The sequence below is a fragment of the Heteronotia binoei genome, chromosome 11, assembly GCF_032191835.1.
Source record: "Heteronotia binoei isolate CCM8104 ecotype False Entrance Well chromosome 11, APGP_CSIRO_Hbin_v1, whole genome shotgun sequence".
Lineage (NCBI taxonomy): Eukaryota > Metazoa > Chordata > Lepidosauria > Squamata > Gekkonidae > Heteronotia > Heteronotia binoei.
The window spans coordinates 37,511,898-37,534,895 of record NC_083233.1 but is presented as its reverse complement, the minus strand read 5'-3'; the positions used below and the strand labels follow the sequence as shown (position 1 = coordinate 37,534,895).

The 22,998-nt window shown below is 43.7% G+C and overlaps 1 protein-coding gene across 1 annotated transcript in view; it reads left to right on the top strand.

Moving 5' to 3' along the window:
* Window positions 1-9,459: 9,459 nt before the first annotated feature.
* MAMLD1 (mastermind like domain containing 1) overlaps window positions 9,460-22,998 on the top strand; it is a 124,803-nt gene continuing 111,264 nt past the window's right edge. Inside the window, exon 1 of the mRNA XM_060249634.1 lies at window positions 9,460-9,855. Within this exon, the coding sequence (XP_060105617.1) occupies window positions 9,802-9,855 (54 nt within the window). The 5' untranslated portion in view covers window positions 9,460-9,801. The remainder of the gene's footprint in view (window positions 9,856-22,998) is intronic.

Here is a 22,998-nt window from a genome sequence, read left to right as displayed (position 1 = left end):
ATTCCACCGTTAGAGCACAACTAATGTTTTTTCAGTCTCTTGTATCAGCTTTAGAAAATCGTGACTCTTGTTGTGCTGATGGGATTAGAGATGGTTCCTATCTTCACAGAATTTATTGCAGAGCAGACAAAAGAAATCAGGAGGCGGCAGAAGTCTGGAGAAGTCACAACATCCTTGCTGAGAACTGGAGATGCCCTGTGAAATAGTTTTGGCCTGTTTAGAGTTGTCTGAAAGTTGAGTACAACATTCTTGATATTTTGTTTTAATAACTAAACATAACGGAGAGCATACATACCTATTATGCATTAAACCTGATGTGAGGCAGCTGTGAGGAGGGTGTTGGCATGGACCCTTTTGCTCAAGCACTTATGGCCCCACCACCAAGTTCCTTACCAGACTGGAGCATTAAATTTCACTGTGTGCATCATTAGAGTGGAACTTGGGCAGCTGCAGTGGCTAACACTTTGCTGATTGCTCTTCTCATGAATGTGGGGATAGGAGCTACTCTGTTTGCATGACATAGCTAAGATTGCCAGATGTCCCTACTTTTAAGAGAACTTCCCTTATTTTGAGTGTCAACATTTTAACAATGTGTCATATTTCTTAAATTTTTGGATCTGGAAGCCTTTGAAATTACTCCCACCAATGCATATTATGCAAAATGCACTGTTAAAAAACTCCCAAACCTGACAACTTGAGTCACTTATTGAGGATGGACAAAAGGAAATACCACTTTACGCAGAGAGTGATTAAATTGTGGAAGTTGCTGCCAGAAAATATAGAGATGGCCACAGGAATAAACAGCTTCAAAAGGGAATTAGATCCATGGAGGATATAAGTCTATCAATGGCAACTAGTCATGGCATCTGAGGGAAGCCTACACATTCAGAGGCACTAATCCTTTGAATCCCAGAGCCAGGAGTAGGGTTGGCAGGTCCAACTCAGAAAATATCTGGGGATTTTGGAGGTGGAGCCAGGAAACTTTCCCATTCCCTAAAATAAATAAACACACACCAGTGCAGTTTCCCTTAATACGATCGTTTCCTCATCTCCCAGCAGCTAAACTTCTACTAAATGAAAGTGAACACAGACACTCTCACACAGCAGCCAAAATAAACAGAGTTGGCAAACACACACTTTTATGATCTCACTGCGGCAATTTACTCACATTGCTGAATATAACCATCTGCTATATTTCAACCAACTTCTTCAGACTAAGAGGAAAATGAAAGAACAGCCTAGGGGGTGGAGTTTTTCTCCAAACAAACAGAGGGAGTGAGAGTAACATGGCTCTGTCTTCTGCTCCTCCCCCGCAGCATTACTGTTGAAGAGATTTAAAGGCACACACACATTCAGAAGCACAAATTGTTGCAAGCCTTTTTTAAACCTGCCAAGGTTTGAAGGCACATGGTGGCTATTGGGGCAGAGCTTCCCCCTGCCAGCCAGCTGACTGGCAGCAGAGAGAAGCCTGAAAAACCAGCAAATCCCCCACCTGGACCTGGGAACTGGCAAGCCTAGCCAGGAGGCAACATCAGGGGAAGGCATTGACTATATGCCTTGTTGTTGGCCCTCCAGAGGAACTGGTTGACCACTGTATGAGACAGGATGTTGGACTAGATAAACCATTGATATGATCCAGCAGGCCTCTTCTTATGTTATTAAATAAGTATGAAGATAATCTGCTTCAGCTGAACCTATATCACAGTGGAGAAACAAAAGGGTATGTAAAGGAGGAATATGCATTTCTTTCTGGTGGACAGGCAGAAAAACTTGTTACTCGCATTACCCTAGAAACTCTTGAGTGTATTTAAAATGTGTTAAAAATTTTAAAGGCAAAAATAAGTTACCCTGAACATAAATAGCTCCCTCCCATGTGTATCAACCTACAAACACCTGCCCAAATGGAAAAGTTTATAATTTCCATAATCTATCTAGTGTTGGGGTCTTGGTCATCTAATCTTGGGGTCTGCCCATCTAGGACTGTTGTTCAGAATTCTCACATTTTTGCCTGAGGCCATCTTTGTAGAGCAGCTTTCTGCTGACCCAGTAGAAGCAAAGCAAATACCTAGTAATTCAGATATGGTAGAACCCATTATGTCATCAGTTCTTACTAGAAGCAGCTGCTTTACCACTTACATTTGGCTCATAGAAAGCCATGCAAAGAGGTTAATTCAACAGCAGACCTGTAGAACTTGGACGTTGAATGAGCAGTGTGCTTTCACTCCTTTGGCAATTGATCCATATCTGATGTTAACATTTTCAGATTCTAGTTTGAGTCCATTGGCACTTATAAGACCAACAAAGTTTTATTCAAGGTACAAGCTTTCGTGTACAAGTACACTTCTTCAGATATAGTGAAATAGAATTTCCTCAACCATTATATATAGAAAGAAGGGGTTAAGTTTCCAGGAGGGGCCACTTAGAGTCAAGACAGAGACAGAAACAAAATTGGAAATTACCAGTCCATAAATATAGGTAGAGGGTAATGAGCATAATGAAGCATAGAGCATAATGAAGACGTTTAACAGATTCAGGCATAAAACAAGAATAACAATCTTAGTTTATATGGTAACCATTTCTTTGGGTTCAATTCTGGGGCAAAATCAGTGAAGGAAATAAATATATCAGCATTGGAGATTAATTGTAGAATTATGAGAGTAATTAATGGACACCCTGCCATCCATCTCCTCTCAAGCATGGAAGCAACTTTACAGCATCTTCTTTGAAGTTATGTGATTGGCTGTACAGATTTATCTCCCCTGTCCCTGGACCAAATAAATACATTCCCATTTCTACTATTCATTATGTCACATTACAGTATGCTTTCTAATCTGTTATTCCAAATAAGAGATAAAATAGCAATTCTATGGGACTAGTGAGAATATAGATGTAAGAGATGAATGAAGTTAGCATATGTAGTGAGATAAAAATCCAATATTCCTGCTAAATCCTGGGGATTCCATTTTTCTGGGTGTTGTAATAACTTGCAACTCAGCAGTTTTCCTTTCTAGTCTAAGTTCAGATTCTGTTTCATATGACGTATTGCAGCATATTCTCAAAATGGTTTTCACCAGATTAAAGAATTTGCCATGAGATTTACTAATGCTGGGATGTCTTTACCACACACTTTGGTTTGCTTCGCACATGGATTAACATTGGACTTCACAGTAATTTGCAAGATAAAAGTAATTATGGCAGCTTGATTGGGTTTCCTCAGTAAGCAAGTAAGCTCATTTTAATCAGGCTCTGCTTTGCCTTTTACACCTTTCCAAAAGCCAGATAGTCTCACCGTTGCCCCTGTTTGCAGCAGAGACCAGGGACAGAAAGAAGGGTTCTGCTCACATTTTTGGATGTATTTTTAACTGCTTCCAAATTGCTCTGGAAATAAGAAACCTTGAGACAACAATTGTAGTGCCCACTAGAAGTAGCTGGGGAAGTGGAGAACAGATTGATGTACAAACATCTGTCTCCCTTGCCCAGAGAAGCTCATCTAGTTCTCTGCAACCAGTAGACACACCTGATGTCCTTTATGAGAAGGATGTATCAGAAAATCAAAAGTGAAGTCATAAAGTGAACTGTGCATGTTTTCAGACTAGTGTTGCTAATAGCATTGCACTTAAAACACTATGTTACCACTCAAAGGCAACCCTTTTTAAATGGAAAATCTTATTAGCAGCAAAGGATGAGGATACCCATATCTCCTTAAGAAACAATGTGAAAATCAGCTGCTGCTCATTCTTTCCCCATAACAATTTACCTTGGAAAAGGACATGCAAAGGATTTAATATTCTTTATAGCACTGCCACTGCTGCCCATGTCATTGATCCAGCCTATGACTTCAGCTCATCAAATGATTGCAGAAATGAATAATAAGGAATAGGGTAGAGAGGAAAACCTCAGATTTTATCTAGCAGCCTTTATTCTTAGAAGAAAAAGGGTGAAGACTGGAGTGTTCCTTTATTGCCCACTTATATGGTGACTACCAAAATCCATACTGGGTGGGGCAATGATTATTTTTTTTGTCTGAGTTTACAAATAAGTGATTGATTTAAGGGAACAGATAAGGGATTAGTTTGAATGCTAGTGAAAAGGGAAGGAAGGGTCCCTTTGACTACTAAAGAAGACTATGCAGGAATTCATGTAACTTCTGTGTACAGAATCCATGTGGGACAAGGCTTGTAGTATGTGTGTAGGGGAATTCAGTGAAATTCAATGAAAATGGTTGCCTAGATCTAACTCCTATAGACCTGGAGACGAAAAATTTAATATTTGCAAATACTTGAAATTTGACAGAAACCCTTTGCCTTTGTCATCAAATTCTTAATGAGTGATTTTAAATTTCAAATCTAGGTTTGGAATGTGACCTTTTAACCCTTTATGGCAGGTTTAGCCTTCTATTTTTTTTTTTTTTAATTTGTGCTGAGTGTGGCAGGTATCAAATTGGAATTCTCAAAAACTGTCAAGTGCAGCCAAATACATTGTAGGCCCAATATCAAATCCAGATACATGTCAACTGCCAAATATTAAAATCAGATATGAAGTACAGATCATAAATATTTAGTTAGCGTTGGCATATTCAGGGAATATCTAGTGCATAAAGAATTCTGAGGATCATTTTGGGGAACAAATAGAACAGTTTCCAAAGAAGCAAGGCATCTGTCTTTCCTTCCACCGGAATGGATTCTTGTTGCAGCTCTGGTCATCTTGCTGCTTATAGGATTCCTGAACATAAAAAGTAATAAAGATTAATGCATTTATAATGGCATAAGCTTTCATGAGCCAAAGCCTACTTTATTTGATGCATGTTGTGCTGTCGTCAGTGAACAGATAGATTTATACCGAGTGCTACAAACAGTAGAAGACTTGGGGGGGGGGGGGGTAGATCTACTTAAAAAAAAGAGGCCTGAACTTAAGACCCAGTGCCCTAAGACAAGATGAGGTGACAGTGCGGTGCAGTGATTAGAGAGACTAGGCCAGGGATGTGGAACCTTTTTTCTGCCAAGGGCCATATGGATATTTATAACATCATACGCGGGCCATAAAAATTATCAAATAAAAAAACTGTTCCACCAAGGGAGAATGATTCAGGCCAGCAAAATTAATGCAAATAATTGTTTTTCTATTTGAAGTCATGTGGGGAGAGCCTAATCTGGCATGCGCGCACACACACACACACATACAAACACACATGGCTTGCCGCCCTAGGCAAATGCATAGGTGCAGGACTTTTTTTGTAGAAAAAGCCCAGCAGGAACTCAGTAGCATATTAGACCACATCCCCTAATATTAGCATATTAGGTCACACATTCATTAGCATATTAGGCCACACCATCTGAGATAATCAAGTGCAAACTGAACTGTGACAGTAACTTTTCCAGGCCCTGCAGCAATTCTGGCCAGTCAGCCAGACCCCAGGGAGGCTGCTGCACAGTGCAGCTGGGCCCCACAATCCTCGCTGGCCAGCCAGGCCCCAGGGAGGATGCCGCATGGCTTGGTTCAGTCCAGCAATCCCCGAGGCCCACACCAAGTGACCTTGAGGGCCAAATATGGCCCTCAGGATGGTGGTTCCCTACCCATGGACTAGGCTCTGGAAGATCTGAGCTTGGATCTCAGCAAGGATTTCTGCAGTTAGAAGACACTCCCCACCCACCCACACACTCACCAACCTAGTGAAACAGTAAATAGCAAGTTCCTGGGGCTCTTTCAAGGCTCTTTTCAAAGGAAAAGCTGCACCAAAGCCGGCATTTCCTATGCTGGCATTTCCAGTGTGCTCAGCATGTTCAGCACTGGGATGGCTGAGCATGCCAGAAAGCCAGCGTAGAAAGTGCCAACCTCGGTGTGGCTTTTCCCAGTGATCGGCAAGGGAGGAGGGTGCCTTGAAAGAGCCCCAGGAGCCCGCTCTTTACTGTTTCACTGGGTTGGTGAGTGGATGGGAGGGAGGGAGGGGGAGGTGCCTCGTAGAGGGGGGTGGGTTCTGAGGGGTGGAGACCATTTGGTAACTATAGGGACCTTAATGGGTGGTGATGGATCTTAATGGGACACCTGAATGGATTCCCAGTTGAAAACAATACATCATGATTATGTGGTATTTGCTAAAAGGATGGGTCAGGATGCAACTTGATGGGTTTAAACTGGTTTGGTTTCGACACCCAGGAAGGGAATCAGTGTAGTAGACAAAAACCTTGAGCATTGTGTTAGGTGTTAGCATAGAAGTAAATGGAAAAAGCTGAGTAGATGTAATGGGCCTGAGGGATGAGACATTGATCAATAGCTGAGGATTAGATCATGAGTCATACTTACCAGCAGACCCCATTGTCCTTATGCATTTAATTTGGGCGGGGGAGAGGGCCATCCCAAGAGGGTGCCTTAGGTAACCAGAACAAGCTCACTCCAGGTTCCACTCCATTTTGAATGGAATATTTCCTTGGCCTGTTTATGATTAGACTCCATTTTGTTTTCAGGACTAGGAGTCCCACTCTCTCTCTATCAGGATGCTTCTGTATAAACATGCAGTACCTCTTGACCACAAAGGACAGCCATAAAAGAAGTAGAAAAGATCCTTAAGTGTAAGGAAGCGTCACTGTGTAGACCAAGTTAATTCATTTTATAGTATTCTGCATAACTATGTATGAATGTGGAAGTTGGACAGTAAAGAAAAATGACAGGAAGAAAATACATTAATTTGAAATGTGGTGTTGGAGGACAGTTTTATGGATGGATCACCAAAAAGGCAAATAAGTGGGTTCTAGATCAAATCAAGCCTGAACTCTCCCTAGACACTAAAATGGCTAAACTGATCACATAGTGAGTACCCAAGACTCACTAGAAAAAAAACAATAATACTAGGAAAAGTTGGAAAAGGCAGTAGGAAAAGAGGAAGTCTCACCATGAGATGAACTGACTCAGTAAAGGAAGCCACAGCTTTCAGTTTGCAAGAGCAAAGCTGTTCGTTAATAGGATGTTCTGGAGGACTTTAAAATGCCGTCATGTCACAAGTGACTTATGGCAACCCCATAGGATTTTAAAGGCAATAGACTAAAAGAGATGGTTTGCCATTGCCTGCTTTTGCATAGTGACCCTAGAATGCCTTGGTGGTTTCCCCTTCCAAATACTAACAGGGCTGACTCTATTTAACTTTTCAGATCCAAGAAGATCAGACTAGTCTGGGCCATCCAGGTCAAGGCTTTTGATTCATGGGGTCACCATAAGTCAGAAGAAACATGACTGCACCCACAGGTGAGAACTCTTGAGCTACTTGGAGAAAGAGAGAAAACCCACACTGAAAGGATTACGTTACATTGCACAATATTGATAAAAATGAGATCCATTCAAAAGACTGAATTATCTAAGTACATAGACCTGTAAGGAGGAACAATTACCTTTAGTAATGAGGTAACTGAGTCTGATAGCAACAAACTTTCATCTGCAAATGAATTCCAACCTTGCAAGTCTCATGGAGTCTTCCTCTGATTGTTTTTTTCTGCTGAAGGTATTATGACCTTTTAGGTCTATCGAATGTCTAGAGAGCCAAACATTCCTCCACTGTTTCCATTTTTATGTCCACTTTGTGCCTTCTTGTTCTTTTGCAGCCCTGACTTGGACAGCACAATCTTGTCAGATCTTGGAGGCTAAGCAGGGTCAGCCCTGGTTAGGATTTGGATGGGAGACCACAAAGAAATGCCAGGATTGCTATGTAGAGGCAGGCAATTAATGTCTTTTGCCTTGAAAACCCTGCATAGCCTCCATATGTCAGTTGCAACTTGATGGCAAAAAACCCCAAACCCTCTGCATTGCAAATTGTCTAGTTTAGCCAATGTAAATTGCAAAAAGGCATTCAAAATGGTTTGATTTTGATTAAATTATGATTTCATATGAGTAAAATGTCACTAGTGAAGCAAAATCAGCTTGTGTGGAATGGACTTGGATTTTACCCTAAATATGTTGGTGTAGTGGTTAAGAGTGTGGATTCTAATCTGGGAGAACCCGGTTTGATTCCCCACTCCTCTACATCCAGCTGCTGGTGTGACCTTGGGTCAGTCACAGTTCTCTCAGAGCTGTTCTCTCAAGAGCAGTTCTCAGAAGAGTTCTCCAGGCGCCCACCTACCTCACAGTGTGTCTGTTGTGGGGAAGGGATTGTAAGCCTCTCTGAGTGAAGAAAAGAGTGTAAATCCAATCTCTTCTCTAGTGTACCTCCCCATTCACTTGAAGATATAGGTCAGATGTCTCTAAATCTGTCAGAGCTATGGGTGAAAACAAAGCCAGACAGCTCATTGGCTAGTTGTAGAATTCCTGCATTTGACAAGCAACAAAACAGGCCAACTTTCAACAGATGCATCTTTCCCCAGCACTTGGTGGTAGTGCTGGAAAGAGTAATACCTGTTGATTTGATGCCATTTTATGCAACTGTCTAAGGCATAAGACTCCCTACCAGGAACCGAGATGCTAACCTTAACAGCAAAGTCAGCTGAGAGCTCCTTTGAAAGAAAGCAATGTACTAACAAGCCCTCGGGGAGGCAATGAATTAGGTTATGTTCAGGGCGCATTCAGCGGACGCTGTTTTCTCCCTTCTCAGACGCCAGCCTGCGATTCAGGGGAAAGTTGTGCCTGTTCCAGGAGGCGATTTGAATATCGAGCCCAGCTCCTCCCTTCTCTGCTTCAGAGAATGCTCCATCCAGCCTACCATTCAGAAATCACACTCGGTTACAAGCATGTACTGCAGCCATAAAAAGCATCTAGGACTTTTTTTTTGGCAGCTGCCTGTATAAATATCCATGCACCGCAGGAGGCAAAAGGGACACAGTGTACTATTCTGTCTTGTTAGTAACCTAGATTCACCTAGGCGGCGGCAAGTGAAGTTGGGTCTGGGATGCCTTGCATATAGGAGACGCGTGCTAGCCGGACTTTCGCAGCTGGGAGATAATGTGACCCCGGCAGAATGAACTCTCAAGCGACTGACAGTCTGCCATTGAGAGGGAGCAATCCCGCATTCGTTGCATTTTAGGAGCCTTCTGTCTCCTGGCGATCTCGCTGTTATTCTTCTCAACGATGCCAACCTTTTGTTTCATTTCCCTGCTCTTGTTTTTTTTAACAAGTAACACGCAGATGTTGCAGCAAAGCCCAAGCGAAACTTTTCTCGGCAAGGGAACAAGTTCGATAGGACAAGTGTCCTCTTTAAGAAATGTATGGGAGCGTCGGAAACGCAAAAGCAGTTTGCCTTCTTCCTGTGTGTGTGTGTGTATACACACAACGTACACACAGAGGAAGACGTCAATCCGAAGTGAAACTAAGCGTTTCCCCGTCTTTCCGCGCAATCGTGTTCAATCTGCCCTTCCCACGTTACGAGGGCAGCGCGGCGGGTCTTCCGCGTGGTTTGTTTCGGTGACGGAAGGCTGGCTGTGCTCCTTCCCCTTTAAGGCTGGAGTTTGGCGGCGAGTCTGTGTGTGCGGGAGAGCGAGCGTGTCTCCTCCTCTCCGAGTGACACAGCAGTTAGATATGCCCTATCAGTAACTTAAAGCCCACAAACTCCACCTTCGAAGAGAGGAAACTGTGGGCTGAGGGAAATGTAGTGAGCGAATCCAGACAGACAGTGAATCATTAGCAAACTGCAACGCCAGGATGAACTTGTCGGGAACCTAAAAGGAAAGGGGGGAGGGAAGGGGAGGGGAAGGGGGAGAAAAGCCCCAAACACAAGAGTGTTTCATTTCTTTCCCTTTTTTAAAACCCCCGTTTCTCTTCGCGCTGCTGGGTTTTGTCCGAGACGGTCAAACTGGATGTAAAAAGCTGGTGGATCGCCAGTCCAAGATGCTTCTGGTTTCCCCGCGGGTAGAAGCACCACGCATGGAGCCGCATATTCCAGTAAGTATGAGTCGTGGGAATGGAGGAGACCGGGGAAGCGTCACCCTTTCCCCAAATCGGGGTTCGGTGGGCCAAGGGACGCTCTCTGATTTGGGGGACGAAGTTCCCCCGGAATGAGCAAGTCCACCTCTTCCTTCCCCCTTCCTGGCGCCGTTCCTTGCTGAGTTTTATTGTGCATTTCACAGATGCGGGAGAGGGAGAGAGTGAAGCGGCTTTTGTATCGGGAGGGGAGACTTAGTTCAGAAGCTCCCGCTCGCCTTGTTCTGGGTGTCTCAGCTTGTTGTCAGTGACCGACTGGCCGGTTTCCTCGCTTTTGGTGGCGTGTATTTAAAATGGTGGTAGATGAAGGTGATTTCTTGCCGTCGCGTGGCTGTTTGGAAAGGAAAGGGAGAGCGAGTGTGTGTAGGACAAGCTGGCGTGCTTGTGGAACAAACAAGATCGGTTTCAAGGAAGACAGACAAAAGTGTAGCCCTCCGCTCTTTTTTGCTGGGTGTCTGGCTGAGAGGCAGCTGCCGGGTGGGGGGAGAGACGCGCACGGGCTTCACCCTCCTCCCGTGTGCTCGCCTGCCACAATCCGAGACTGCCTCTCGTGTCCCGGAATAGTTTTGTTCCTTCGGCAAACACAACTCGACCTGCACATCTCCTCCGCCGGCCGCCCTGGTGAGGCAAGCAGTTCGCCAATGAAGACACTCCTCCCCCCCCCTCCCCCGTCCTCGCCGCCGCCAAGATCGCCCCTGGCTCACTGGCACAAAGCCACGATAACTACAAAACGAGGATTTTATTGGGGAGGGGGGGGTACGGATTAGGGTCGTCGTTTCGGCATCATTCAAAAAATTTGTCTCGAAATAAAAGCCTGGAAAGGAAGTCGCTGGTGTCTGATTTTTTCCCCCCTAGATTAAATGCTGACTGTACAGAAGACTTAATAGGATTAGAAAACTGCCAATGCACTCAGTCCTAGGCGCTGTTGTGGTATCCCTGGGTAAACAGGGCTGTGCAAGGAGGCTTGTTTTAGCCTAATTATTAGAGGGGGGCTTCTCTTTAAACTTAGATTAAATAGACAGGCATGTAGGGGAGGACGATGGTTCTTAAAGGTATCTTCTGTAGGGCGGTGCTAAAAAAAACTGCTGATAGCTGGGAACCTAGAAACTGTTTATTCATTCCCTGTTCCTCCCCCCCACACACACTTTTTTTTAGTAATGTCAGCTTGTAAAATGTACCTGTTGGAGAGATTCACTGTAGACCTTGATTGTCTTTCTCTTCCCTTCTTCCCTCTGCTGCTCCCTTTACCAATATTCAGATTGTAAGCTCTTTGGGGCACAGACCTTTAAAAAAACCCACATTAATCTCCAGTATGATATGCATTAATATGCAGTTAAAGAAAACTGAGCCAGCAAAACAATGTTGGATTTTGAGAGAGGGGGCTGTCATAAACATAGCCCGCTGAAGACTTCTGTATGACTCAAAAGCTTTTTTCTACCATTTAGATATGAATTCATCCAAACACTTGCAGTGCTCTTCTTGCCTGCTGGTGAATTCCTTTTCTGTTTTGTTTTTTTTTAAAAATCCATCCTTGCTGACTCACTTTTAAAAAAAGTATTTTGATTTCTCACCCTGTGATTAAGAGGCGAGGTGGAAGGAGCCGCTTTGCGGGGTAAACAAGCAGCTTGTTGTTGACTGGGCTCCTACAGCTGTCTCCCTTGTTAACCCGGAGGAGAAGGAGGAGATGGTGGCGGCGGCTGCCGCCACCACCGCCGTGTTTGGTTGATTAATTATTAGGATCTCTCTTCCTTCTCCTTTTGGTGTCGTCTGACCCCTTCTAAATTAACTCACCACCCCAGTTGCTGGGACCCCCTCCATTGGAGACTGTGGGGGGGATGGGAGGTGGATTTGTTTGGGTGGCCTCTGACTGCTACTTACTCTTATATTCCCAGGCTGTGCAGCATGCTTTTGTTATGGGTTTACTAAAGGGGAATGAGATGTAAGAGGGGGAGTGATTCTGTAACCAGGGAGATTAGGGGAGGGTATTCCTGCTCCCAAGGGTAGAGGAGGAGGCTGGCAGATCCCCCTGCTTGCGCTTTCTTTTTGGACTGCTTCTCTTTCCTGGAATAATAAATTTAAAAGCCAGTCTCTCTCTCCCTCCCTCCTCCCCCCCCCAAAGCCAGGAAGGGAGATGGGGAGGAGAGATGGCACAGTGTCTGCAAAAGATCCTGGCGTTTGTAACAGGAGATTAATAGGTTGCAGGGGAGTCTCTGTTGCCATCTAGCATCATCTGTTCTCTGTGTTTCTATCTGCAATTTGCAAAGGCTCTCTCAGGGGCGACTTCTCGTCTCTGCCAGTATAAAGCAAGAATCTTTTCATTTTTTCCAAAGATGCTCCACAGAGGAGCCCCTTTCTAGCCGGATGGGTTGGGCATGACCTTTGAACTGAACCCCTCTTGGTTTTTTTGTGATTAATGTCTTCCTTCTTTTGCATGTTTGTTAGATGTTCTGTCTGCTTCAGTTAGTGTGTGGTACTGTGGGATAGGTGGATGGTATGGTGCACTTATGCTTGCCCACCTGCAGATCCTGGCATAATTGGATTTAGGCTCTTCTCCCTTTTTGTTCCTCCCATCCTAATGCCAAAGCGCTTGTGAATTTCTCAAGCAAGAAGTGCCAGGGATTAAAGCCTGCTTGAAAGTCATTCTTCATATAGCAGTTTCAAGGCATGTGGCGCATGACCGAAAGACAAGACCAAGAAAAAAAGACCGAGCTCTGTCTCAGAGGCCTACTTACAATTGAAACTTAGGGTGAAAAGGAGAAAGCTCTGCCTTCTTTTGCTTAGGAGGATACACCTCATATGTGGGACGGTTGGTTGTGGTTACTCTTGGTGAAGCAACAGCACTCTGCCTACACCCAAAGGCAGTGTCTTTGGTGTACTAGTTTTCTGGGTGTCGAGACCAGAGTTGGGAAATGAGTTTGAGCCTTGGTGTGTGGTGGTTGTTCAAGATACATGCTTGAATCTTTTGGGAAGGCAGTTCTCACACTCCATATTGTCACTCCCAATGTTGACCAAGGTTTTGGTGCTCCAACTATTTCTCTGCAGAGATGTGTGAGTGGGGAGGAAAGGAACTATTTTTCTTTCCTGCTGGCACTGCTCATGGGGGGGGGGGTGTCTTGGACAACAGAATCGACTTTGTTTGGTTTGAAATTGTCAGCCACATCCCTGTTGAGTAAAACCTCAGCCCAGGAGGAAACTCACCCACAATCATCCTCAAAAGTATCCCTTCTGTTCCATGTTATGCAGTTCCTTGCCACCTCCACATTTCCCTACCAAACAGGCTATTCCTCCCCCAACCCAAAGACTGTGAAAACTGTTCTCAAAGAGATCTGTTTGTGATGTACAGTGTGTGTGTGGGGGGGGGGGAGCACACATTTTATACTGATTGCTCTCTTCTGCCCCACAAGTAATGAACACCCTTGTGTGTGGGAATAGAAATTATGCAAATTATCCAGACTGTTCCCTTGAAAACCTGGATTGTTCAACTAGCAAGGAGTTAAGTAGAGTAGCTAGTTGAGAGAAAATACATAATTTACCTATTATATAATTCTCTTCTGTTTCTATATTTAGCTCTTTAATCCCTGGTTAATTCTTAAAGCATTTCAGTTTTGGAAGTCTTATGCTTGTGGATAAATCATCCAATAAAACCCTAAAGGGACTTTGGATGGGAGTGTCTTGATGTTTGAAGAAAATTTATGGACCTGGGGTTGTGCATGTGTGCATGGAATGATAGATCTATACTTCACTTGAGCTCTTATATTAGGTTATCCTGTGTTATCAAACAATGTGTGCAGGGCAGTGTGTATTCAAAGGTTCTTTAGAAATACAGGTAAAGATGTAGAATTTGATCCCAGCCAGAGAATTCAGCATCCTGGGTACATATTATTTTTAAAAGACCCTTTTTCTTTTAAAGAACAGGTTTCTAGCTCTGCTAGAAAAGTTAGGCTTCAAAGTCTGGACAATTCCTGGTGAAAGGATGCCACCCTGGTGGTGGGCTGCAAAGAGTGCCACAGAAGGGATCCCAGCAGGGAAAGAAAGAGTAGAGCATTCAGTCATTTTGTTTACTAATTTATTACGATATTTATACCCCACCTTTCCTCTTGGCTCAAGGCAGCTACAGAAAGGCCACTGTGAGATGACACCTCTCAGGTTGGTGCCTCTTCCTTTGAATGCTCCAGGGTGCCTATGGCATGAGTTAAGGTGGCAGCTTACCACTTCCTGGAAGCTGAGTTGAGCCAGGTTGGTGTGGTGGCTGAGGATGTCAATCTGGATTCTTTACAAATGTCACAGGTATGCTGGAGAGTTTGCCATTAACTCTGGCAGCTGCATCATTTGGTTGCCTCGCCATAAGAAATGGTCATGTGTCATGGCTGCCATGTGGAAACCATTGAAAATCACTCCATGTGATAACAGTTGCCCCATGGTGAGCAAGTTAGGTGTAGTAGTACGTTGTGTGGGTCAAAAAGTCTTAATTCAGCCCCTGCAAGAATCCCTAAGGAGAAGCCTGCAGTGGTGTGCAGATCCCTTACTTGGTGTAGTGGCCTGCTAGACACACAGGATTTATCATACAGCTGCTGTCACCACATGGACCAGCTGAAATTACCACCATGCTTGGCAAGTGGTCCCTCAGGTCTGTGGCACTTCAGTAGCAAAATCATTCTATCTTCCCATAATAAGCAACAGTGCTAAGAAACAAAAATGTTCCTAACCAATTTTCTGCATCCCACATTCTCCAAGACATTTGGACAAACAGGAAGGCTGGATAAATAGGGGTATGGCTTTATAGGTAAAGTATATCTATACAGTGCATTTTTATCGCACATGGCTCTACCATGCTCATTTTATCCTTGCAACAACCCAGTGAGGCAGGCTAGGCTGACACACAATGACTGGCCCTGAGGTCACTCTGTAAGCTTAATAGCAGAGTAGGGATTTGAACCTGAGTCTCCCAATTCCTCCCCCAATACTCTTAACTGCTATATGACTCTGGCTCTGTATATGGAGCTACATCATTGGTTGTTACTAAATTATGATCAAAGGGCAGTGTGTGAGCCCAAATACGGAACTGGAGAGTTGGTAGGTTTCTTAAAGCAGCTCAAAGGAACCGATGGCTTGTCCAGACTGGTCTAAAGATCTCCCTTTGTCCTGGGGGGGGGGGCACACTAGTTATGCCTTCTATTATAATGTTCTTTCAGTAGTGCTGAAGACAGCTCACCACGCAAGAAAAGGTGGGATATAAATTCATAAGTGAATAATGAGAATGCAATGAACTTCCTGATCCTCATGGATCTTCTGCAAACTAAAGGCTTCACTTCACTGTTTACTCTCATAACTAGATGGATTTCCAGTGTGTGTCTTTCACAAAGTGCCACTGAGCATAATGTGAGCAAATCACAAATCAAGTGCAAAATATGGGCTCCCTTCTTTCTCTCTCTCTCTTTGTGCTTCCCTTCTGGAGCAAGATTATTGGAAGCTAAAGCTGCTGATGTGAGAGATGGAACATATGGTGCCTCCATAAGAGAGAGCTCCGAAATGGCCTTGAACCTGCCGGACTGACCAGCTGTTTATTGCCAGGAAGAGTAGCTAATCAGCTTTTCCCTTAAAGAAACATCTCTCTTCTCTTTCTTGGGATGCTTTATAGTTGGCATGCCAAACTCAAAACAGCACATTCTCAATAGGAGGAAAAAGTAATGGTGTGGGGCACTGCTTTGCTGGTGGTACTTCCCTTTCCCTTGAACATATCTGTGTGTTCAGCAGGCATATGGACACCTTTGACATGGGCAGGTCTTGTGTTTTTATATGTGATTCTGGTGTAGCTGGTTACAAGGGTATCATGGCATACAGATTGTGAGGAAGCTAAACCATTGTGAAGAGTCTTAGATTATATTGTTGTTCAGCTCTCTTCTATGCAACATACCATAGAGGTATGTGGTAGTAAAATCTAGGGCATGTGGCTTGTGCACGCCTTGAAAAAACACTTGCTCAAACACTTGTGAGTACTCATGAAGTGAGAGGCAAGCAAGAGCAGAAAAGAAGCCAAAATCTTCTCCGTTTTTGGCAGCTACCTCTTTCAGTTCTCCATATGTTGTGGGGAGGGGAGAAAAACAATTTAGGAAAAGATGCTTCTGGTTGGAAGGCAAGAAGAGGGGGGGAAAGTGACAAGGAAATTCCATGTTAGGAAAGCATTAGCAAAGGGCGACTTCTAATGTTTTCCTGCCACTGACGTTGATGGTGACACAGTTGTGTGGGCTGAAATGGGAACGTCACCAAGCTTTAAAACTCAACCAGGAAGTAGTCTGTTGCTCAGGGATGAAAAACAAATATAAAGCAGTATATCTTCTGCTAGCTGAAGCTAACAGCTTCTCTCCAGTGAAGGGAAGGTTCATATGTAAAGCAGAGAATATTTTGTTTTTTTCTTCAAAACTCCCCGCCCGCAGCACACAGGCTTTAAAAAAATGAAACCTTCCAAGTGATGATTTCAGTTTGGAAAGAAAAAGAAACTCGGCTTTGACATCAAATGAAGAAAGTGCTGGAGGAGAATGAGCCCAGCAAAACCACCATGATTCTCTTGTAGCTGCAGGAAAAGGAAACACAGTTATGTGGCCCTTGAGAGATTTAATTGATTTCATTGTAGTAGGAGCTTTTGTAAGCAGCAGCCTATTTTACCAAGTGCAAAAATCCTTGGAACCTGAGCCTCGCCCATCCAACTATTTGCATCTAAAGCAAAAGTGAAGAAATGTGTTGAGAATGAAGAATATGACTAGGAGCCAAGTGATGTCCGAAAGGATGGGACCCATATTTGGCACCTCTGCTCAGTTGCTCTCTGCCCAGTTGCCATCCCATTTCAGCCTACCAAGATGCTCTGTTCATATCAGTCTTACAGACTTTTTAGTCACCACAGTTGTGGTCAGAATTTTGTTCTGGTAACAGCTGGCTAAATCTAATCACTGTCTGTACCATACCTTGGGGTGGATAATTATGTACTGTCCTGACACTTGCATTTTTTTTCCAGTTCAAATTCTTCCTCCTACCCCTCATTTTTGTGATGTGAAGGTCACTGGCAACTTAAGGGATATCTGTCACATCCACATGGTTCATGCTCTGGGATTTTTCTGAGGGTTGCTTCATGCATGACTGTCGCTCTGTACTGGAGCCTTGCTGGTGGTAAGATGAAAACACCCACTTGAATTGTTCTTCCTGTCTTACAGGATACAGCTTTCTGAGCTCATCTGAAGAAGATATTATATGATGCAGCCCTGAGTTAGAATGTGGGCACTGCAGTTTTCTCAGACACAGTCCCCATTCCAAGGCACAAAGTGAGCCAAGCTACTTGGGTAGATAGTTTAAATGGCTGAGTGGGAGGTAGGTTCATTTGACCCATGGTAGGTGGTGAGGGTTCTATAGGGGAACTTGGAGGTTGCAGAACGAGTTGAGCTAATTCTGGAGTTGGTTCTTTTTTTTCTCCCTTGGAAATCAAAATGTTGCAAGCCCATTGACATTTCTGTAGTATACTTTGTTGGACATCACCATTTTTATTCATGAATTGCTGTGGTGCAGCTATAGGCACCAAACAGATCTAGTGTGTCTTGTTTGTCAGCTTTGTAGGAGAAGTGGAGAGTTGACTTTTTGAAGGGACTGCTTCTGCAGGTGCTTGAATTAGTTCTGACTATGCACTGAGTAATTACTGTTTGCAGAAGGCAATTGCAGCCTTGAAAAAGAAAGCGTTCTAGTGTTTGTTTGAACCAGAATGTAAGTTTGTGAATATCCTTTGTGAAATCTACCAAATACAGATTCTGAAACAGAAATCTGTCAATTTTTAAAATAGGCAAATGGCATAAAAATACCAATTCAAAAATTACATGAAACCAACCTATTGGAATTTTGAAAATGAATCAAGGTTTCCACAGCCAATTTTTGTGTCTGAAAACATCAGTGAACGTAGGTTAGGAAAACAAGCAGAAATGGACAAGATGCCCTCCCTGGACACTGGATAGTCATCTGATTCCCACTAGTGTCTACCTATGCAATAAATGTCTGGTTTGAAGTCCATTCTTTCACTGGGAGTTATGAAACAAAGGCAAAGAGAGGTCAGAAGGAAAATGAAATTATTGCCATTGTTTCTTCCCTTGGCCTTTTCAGAGTTGCCAGCAGTGCAAAAGTATGCAAGGCAAGGTGCTTATAAGTTACAATATATTGCCAACTGGTTTGGTCTCCAAATAGAGAGTTAAATCTGTTCAAATAAGAGGGTGGCATCCTTCCAAGGACTTTGCTTTATACCTGACAGATTTGCCACTCGCTTATTTAAGGAATGATTAATAATGTATATAGCTAATTTCTTCCTATGCTGCCCTTTTTTCCCAGTATGACCCACTACTTTGGGAAAAAATGTATTTCAAACTGAAGGATTTGTGTGTCCAAGGCTGTGCGTCAAACTATTTTATATCAATATTGATTTTTTTAAAGGGGGGTTTATGTTATAAAGAGGGAGCTTTTATCCCCCTGAGCTCTTGGGCAATTATCTCAGTGCCATAAATGTTGATACGCACATAATGGATGTAACTAAAAAATCTCCTTATCCAAGCAGAAAAGCCTGGGTGTTTGTTGGAGCAGACAGAATGCTGAGAGTGTGAATAGACAAACCCATATGTCGTCGGTGAAAGAGATAAATGATGGACGAACAGGAGTTGGTTACTATGGATCAGCACAATGCAACCAATTCCCATCATACCCCTCTCTTAATAACATACCCTCTCCGGTGCCATTGACGGGTAACCTAGGTAGCACCAGTCAACTGTAAGCCTTTGAAAAAACAACAACCCTGTTCTTTAAGAATACTTGAGGCACAGACTATTGCGAAGTTCTCCTGCAGAAGCCCTTTTTGGACTCTTGTTCAGCTTAATTTCAATGAAGCTTGTACAGGTGAACTTCCCAGGAGTTCTGATGCTAAGCCCAAAAGGCTCATTCTGCTTGCTAGTAAATTTTGACAGAAGCATAGTAACTACCTGTAATAGTAGGATGGAGAACTGTGTCTTGGTTAAATTTCAGCAAGGATCCTAGCTTGTCTAAAAATAAGTGTTCAAACCAAAACTTATTTATATTTTTAGAGGGGGTATTCTAATAGCTTTTACCATAGCTCAAGAATAATGGGATGATTAAGTGGAAATTCTAAAACCATTGTTTTTGCATTTTAATTGTTAGACTGCAGTGGATTGGTGGTGCGTCTTTACATTACTGTGAAACTGCTGATACAGTAATAAGGGAAGAAACACTAAAAAGCATTGAGTCCCACATGTGGTTTGAGGACTAGTTCCTTTTTTTTATTCAAGGGAGAAGAGTGGACTTGGCTTAAGTGCTTTTAAGTGCTGATCAGAGCTAAATTCTTCTAGGCCCCATTGATTTCTGTCTCAGATTTCAAACATCCATGCTTTTGTAAAAACTAGATAGAATTTATGTGACTTCTAGTATGTCAGTGTAGCTCTGGGGATGTTATGAAATTTATTACTTATATGTCACCTTTCTTTAACTAGCCCTTGAACAGGCTGCCTTTGCTGGTTTCTCCGAACCCATAATAGATCCTACCTTTTCAGGACTTTTCACTCTGTTATATGAAAAGCCGCCTTCACGTGCAGCAACACACGAGGAAGCGGTATAAACCACATTCTCCCCCCCCCCCCCCCCAATGCCATCTCTCTAATGTAGACTGTGAATGCTCTGATCTGAGAACAGGTCACTGTTGGGTTGGGAATTGTTCTTTAGTTGACCTAGAAAGGCCCCTGACGTTAGAGGAGGGAAGGGGGCTGTGACTGATTTGGTAAGTCCCAGCTGGCCGTGGTGATGCAGCAGCTGGTACCTCGTACAGCAGGGGGTTATAGAGGATTCCTATCCTAGTCTGCTGCTTGGCTTCATGGCATCCTGGTACAAGTCTGTAGATCTGCCATGGTGGTACATACGTTGATCAGTGAAAGCCAGCTTGGTTGAGGATGGGGATCATCATTTCTATATGCCGGCAAAGTTCTTCTCTGTTGGTGTTTTGCTATAAAGCTATTTCATTGTACTTGCTGAATGATATTGTCTCCTTTCCTCCTTGCAAGTCTCACTGCACTTAGAAATGGGTTGCTGGCCTGTTTGTACAAACTACTGGTGTAGCAGCTGGGAGTGACAGGTTTTCTTTACATTTCCCACCCCCAACATGAAATGAAGCAGTGAGCCACCCAGAGATAAAACCCAGGAATATTTACAGCATTGCAGAGGTATATGGGCCACAACTCTTGCACTGTGTGAAGTCTGACATCTCACACCCTGGTATCCTCTGCTTAGGCTTGCCAATCCCCAGGTCCCAGCAGGGGTTCTCCCGCGTTCCCAGGCTCCTTCCCACCCCCAGTCAGCTGGCCAGCGGGGGGAAGCCCCACCCCCAAAGCCACCATGTAACTTTCCACCTCTGGAGGCTTCAGTCTCCAATTGGAAAGGCTTCCTCTTGGGATGGTGTGTTTGTGTTACTTTGAAGCAGTTGGCAGCAACTCATGAGTAGAGATGCCAATCCCTCGCTTCAAAGTCGCCAGAAACGGAGGGGGGGGGATGTCTGCTGGGCACTTCATTATTCCCTATGTGGAGATCGATTCTCATAGGGTATAATGGGGAATTGTTCTGGAGGTATCAGGGGCTCTGGGGGGGGGGCTGTTTTTTGAGGTAGAGGCCCCAAATTTTCAGTATAGAATTTAGTGCCTCTCCCCAAAATACCCTCCACGTTTCAAAACAATTTGACCAGGGGGTCCAATTTTATGAGCCCCGAAAGAAGGTGCCCCTATCCTTCATTATTTCCTATGGAAGGAAGGCATTTAAAAAGGTGTGCTGTTCCTTTAAATGCGATGGCCAGAACTCCCTTGGAGTTCAATTATGCTTGTCACACCCTTGCTCCTGACTCCGTCCCCAATGTCTCCTGGCTCCACCCCCAAAGTCCCCAGATATTTCTTGAATTGGACTTGGCAACCCTACCTCTGCTGCTTTGGTGTGTATCTCTGAACTGTGTAGTTGCTTAGGGTGGCAAAATGTAACAGACTAGTCCAGCTCATTTTCTGAATAAGAATAAAAGCTGAAATACATGTTGGGTAGAAGTTGTGTGTCTGTGATTTTCATAATAGAAGAATATCTAACCAGGTTGCTGTTTCGTCTCTTTAAAAATATATATATCTGGCAACACCACAGAACTGCTTCATCTCAGTGGAGCTCTGCAGAGCTCTGGAATAATAGGAATAATTTTTTTTCAGGTGAAGTGAGGTCATGAAAGCAATGCTTGGAGCATGTTATCACAGTGATTGAACTCTTCCAGCTCCTGCACATCAAACAATGAAAACACAGAGCAGCAAATTAACTAGCCATGTGGCCACTAGATCTAAAAACATGGCATCTGACAGTTCAGGATCCTCCAGACCTAAAAATGGATTGTCTGAGGTGAATCTGAGTGAGACACAACTTGCCCAAAGCCCCCAATGGCCTTCATTACTGAGGGAAGTTAGTTGAGGCCATTGGAAAGCTGGATGACAAATGTTGTTCTTTCCCAGCACTCTGGCGTAACCTCTGCAGTCATCTCCCAGTGACCTATCGAGGTGATTGCTAATCTACACTTCCCCCACATTGAGCCATAGCAGCTACTCTTTTTATTTTTAAAGGTACTTGAGCTGATGAATAAATGCTTCTTAAACAGATTGTCTTGTTCCTCTCCTGTTTTATCAACAAACATACTTTTTGCACCAATCGGTGATTAATCTTGGTGCTTCTGAAGGTTCATTTCAAACCTTGGCTGTTCTAGTAGCCAGTTAGTACCATGTTGCTGGGTGTTTTTAACAACAGCTTTAGTGATTAAAGCAGTATTTGTCCAAATTCATCCTTTCGGTTTAACCTGGAGCATTAATGACACTTCTGCACTGTGCAGAACCATCAATGCATGCTGCAGTGTCAGAAGGAGCTTGTGTTGTACTTGAGCCTCCTCTGCCTCTTTCTCCTTGATTTGTTTTTCTGCAAATCTATTTGTTGACCTCGGCTCTGCTGTCCCTTGTGCTCTTCAGGGTGAGAAGAGACAGCTGGAGGTTCAGTCTGTCGCAGGCGTGAGAGGGGATTACCTCTGCAGGGGAGGGTGTTTGCTTGTTGTGGGGGTGAGCCACAGTGGGGGCAGTTATTAGCACTGCTAAAGTCTTGATTGCCGTCTCTCTTACCTTCAGAGGTGATGTGCATAGCAAGTGAGATGGAAGGAACAGGAGCTCTTTTGCCTTCTGTTTTAGTTTTTAACTTCTCAGGACTTCTGTTGTTCTCTGAGGACAGAACACTTAACTGTCTGTTCTTGCTAATTATAGCTGAGTGTTGTAGCTAAAACCTAAACCGTTTACCTTTGCTTCTGTAGCCTCTACTTTGCAAAATGACAGGCAGATCTTGATGGTAGTTTCTTAGAGACATGCTGAATCTAGATTCCCTGTGCATTTGGAGTCTAACAGAGTTGAGGCTTATGTGGGGTTAAGCATTATATCTATGCAAGGCCCCTCCAAGATTACAATTGCGCTTTAATTAGCAAAACAGGGCTTGAGGTACTAGTGGTGGTACCGAAAGCAAAGCAGAAAATGCCTTGCATACATTCTCCAGTCTCCATATTGGTGTCTATTTTGTGTGCTTTCTCTCTTCCTCCTCTTACATGCATGTGTTATGTAAACGACATGTATGAATAAGCTAAAATAAGTTCACTTAGTCTGCAATCACACCCCCTAAATAATGCACTTTCCAATTGGATTTTGTCAGTTCACCTGGTAAAATCCCATTGGAAAGTGCATCGAAAGTGGATTGAAAGTGCATTAGTGTATGTGATCGCAGCCTTATACTGAGTTGGTACACTTGCCCATCTCTAAGTCCACTTATCCAAGTGTATCATGGTTCTCTAGAGTCTCGTTTTATCCCTGTGAGCTTTCAAAAAGAGAGCAGCTAGAGATAGAACCTGGGCTGCCATGCACTTCTGCTAAGATGTGACACCCTTCATCTTTTAACTTCTTTAAGCCCAGTTTCTCCTGCATCTTGCCATGATGAACCAAGCCTGACTTCATATAAGTCCATTAACCAGAGTTCAGA